The sequence below is a fragment of the Grammomys surdaster genome, unplaced genomic scaffold (genome assembly GCF_004785775.1).
Source record: "Grammomys surdaster isolate TR1022 unplaced genomic scaffold, NIH_TR_1.0 323, whole genome shotgun sequence".
In the NCBI taxonomy this organism is placed as follows: Eukaryota; Metazoa; Chordata; class Mammalia; order Rodentia; family Muridae; genus Grammomys; species Grammomys surdaster.
In genome coordinates this window covers 853817-856898 of record NW_021604742.1, presented here as the reverse complement: position 1 = coordinate 856898, position 3082 = coordinate 853817, and the positions used below count along the sequence as shown (strand labels likewise).

Genomic DNA, 3082 nt, shown 5'->3' with positions numbered 1-3082 from the left:
GAGACAGAGAGAGAGACAGAGACAGAGAGACAGAGACAGAGAGAAAGAGAGAAAGTGAGAAAGAAAGTGATGGAGAGAACAGTGAGTATAATGCAGTGGAGTTAATTTGGTTCATGAGTTCATGTAGTTCAGTGAAATTCAGCATAGGCAGTTTAAGCCAGGGAATAAGAATAAGCCAGTAAATGAGAACAGTTGTCATGAGGCCCAGTAGATAAATTCAGTGAGAAGCTGAGAGAAGCCATATTGAATGAGTCAGCTTAGAATCTTTTCAGCACCAGCAGCTGAGCTGAGTCAGCTAGCCTGAGTTCTTAAAGAGCTAGCAATTGTGAGCTTATTCAGAAGTGAGCTTTTGAGACACTAATTTTACAAATTTTATGTTAGTTATAAATTCTATTTATATGAAAGTTATATTTTAGAGCCTTGTAGGACATCAAGGGTGTCCTGCTTCCCCGTGGAGGTCTGTAGTGGGCCCCAAACAAACAACCATATTGGAACCCTACTTCACCAATTTTTTCCAGTTTGATCTGCCTGGGGCACAGTAGCAGAATAATTTGGATTTGTGGTCCCCTGATCTCTACTACCTGGCATTGGATTTTCCCTGCCATCTTGAGGAGCTGGTAGAATTCCTGTTTCCCTGTGGAGGTCTCAAGCAGGTGTCCACCAGAAAAACCAGCATGAAATCCTCTTCCACAAATTCCTTGTCAGTCAGGTCTGTCCTGGGATACAACCAGCATAGGTAAGCTGTGTGCTGCCTCCCTGAACTCCATTGTCTATTCCATGGCTCTCCCTGACTTCCTGGGGTGTAGTGGTGGCATCAAGATCTTCCATCCATCACCACAGAAAACCAGATGTATAAAGGTCAGTGTAAGAACACAGTTAACAAGAGCAAGGGAGATATAGCACATCTAGAGCCCAGCTAACCTGCTACTGCAAGCCCTGGGTATTCTAACACAGGGAGAGCACAAAAAGGTAACCTTAAACTTGATTTTATAAATATGAGAGAGCCTCTTCAAAGAGGAAATGAATATATCCCATGAAGCAATGCAGGTAAATACATTTGAACTGGTGAAAAATTGAGTGAAACTGCCAAGAACTGAAAATGGGAATAGAAACTATAAAGAAAACACAAACTGAGGCAATCCTGGAGATGGAACATGATCATGGAGATGGATCTCCTTGAGAAACAATGTCTTTACCTATAGTAGTGAATAGCATAGATTCAAGTAAAATATTTACTATCAAAATGTGGAAAAGATTTTGAAATATTAACATTTGAATCTACTTATTACACCTATGTTACAGAAGGACTCTTCCTTTGACTGCCTCCTGACACAATATTATAAATGTTTACGTTATTTCAATAATAATATGTATGGATTTTGGTTAAATTTAATAAGAGCATATTGTGTTCTTAATAGATGGAGAGCAAATCATATGAGTTAGCCCTCAGAAAGATAATTGTGTGCTCATTAAACTGTGGACATGTGTTTAAAATTTTCATGTTAGTGAAGATGAGTACAATTAATCTCAAAGATCAATTAAGTTCAATAAACAGTAGGAATGTTACAAAACTACTGAAATGTGAGAAAAAAATCCATTATCAAATCTCCCCGGCTGTCCTCACCTACACAGTGCTTCACTGAGTTATCTTGATAAATATCAATTCTAGTTTGTTCTGTTTTTACACTAGTAGATTATAGAACCACTTAAATATTCTCCTAGTGTGTGAACAAACAATAACTTTAATAGAATCTGAGACTGCGGAGAAGGCTGTAGAGAATTTCCATGGCTGGAAGAAGAGTCCACATCTTTAACATTAAAAAGCATGCTCACACATCATAGGCCAGAATTTCTTAGATTCTGAAGTGAAACTGGGAAGTTCTTATTGGTTGTCACTGCCCCCTGCTGGTCCTGAGGATCCCTGTAGGGAGGTTTTTGTGCAGGTTCATACTAGACTTCCTTCAATGTGTCTCTCTCACAGTAGTAGGTGGCTGTGTCTTCAGTTTGCATATTGTTCATTTTTAAGAAAACCTGGCTCTTGGAGGTGTCCCTGGTGATGCTCAATCTGGATTTGAGAGCTGAATTATATTCTGTGCTCCCAGTATTCCTTATTAATCCTATCCACTCCAGACCCTTTCCTGGGGGCTGGCGAACCCAGTGTACATAATAATAGTCAGTTAATGAGAATCCGGAGACAGTGCAGGTGAGGGACAAGGCCTGTGAGGGCTGCACCAGGTCAGGACCTGACTCCTTCAGCTGCACCTGGGACAGGACACCTGGGAAAAGCAACATCACCATTAGTCATATATTCCACAGATGTCATTCTTGAGTCCTTCTCCTGAAACTCTGAAACACTTACAGCTTGGAAATGTGACCAGGCAGAGGAGCAGCACCAGGACTGCCATGGTCTATGGAGACTCTAGTGAGCAGAAGATGGGGCTTCTCAGCTAGGCCTGGGCTTTCAGCCTGAGCTGAGGGCTGCTTTGCATTTGGGGAGTTTCCTGAGAGGATAAAAGCAAGCACTCACCAAGGTTTACTTTTTTTCCTCAGGTGACTGAGATTTACCTTGTGCTTTTTAGGGGAAATGAAAATGTTGTCTCATGATCATTGTTTCTGTTTCTGTCTGGATTTCAAAGTCCCGATAAGCAGAAAATTAATTGATCCACTTGTTTCAGGCCTTGGAAGCAAACATTGTGATGATTATTGTGAGTCCACATTCATAGAGTACAGACAGAACTAGGTACCTTAAGTTTCATGAAATTTTATAGCTTTGTAAATTCCAGGAGACAGTTTAGGATGTAATTGGTCCTCTTATTTTTGGAAATCTTGTTTATAAATTACTTAATTTTTTTCCCTGTGGCTTCAGAATAGTGAGTCTTATTCTTCTCACTCATCTGGAAAATATCACTCAGAGGGAGTTCTGTAAAACTTTTAGTATATGTGATTTCATGTTTATCTGTGTGTACTTTTTAATGTGTCTTTTAGTTGCTGTTCATCTTGTAGCACATAAAGACTTAGGTTCCTACATATATTTCTATATTGGTGTAGGATTGAAAGCTCTGCTATGTATAACAGGTCATAA

The 3082-nt window shown here is 39.8% G+C and overlaps 1 gene segment (V, D, J or C); it reads right to left on the bottom strand.

Annotated features, from left to right (window-relative positions):
• Nucleotides 1–1950: 1950 nt before the first annotated feature.
• Nucleotides 1951–2428, bottom strand: LOC114629946. The segment is given in 2 exon segments: nucleotides 1951–2276; nucleotides 2360–2428. Coding segments are annotated over 2 exon segments (372 nt in total).
• Between the last annotated feature and the right edge of the window lie 654 nt (nucleotides 2429–3082).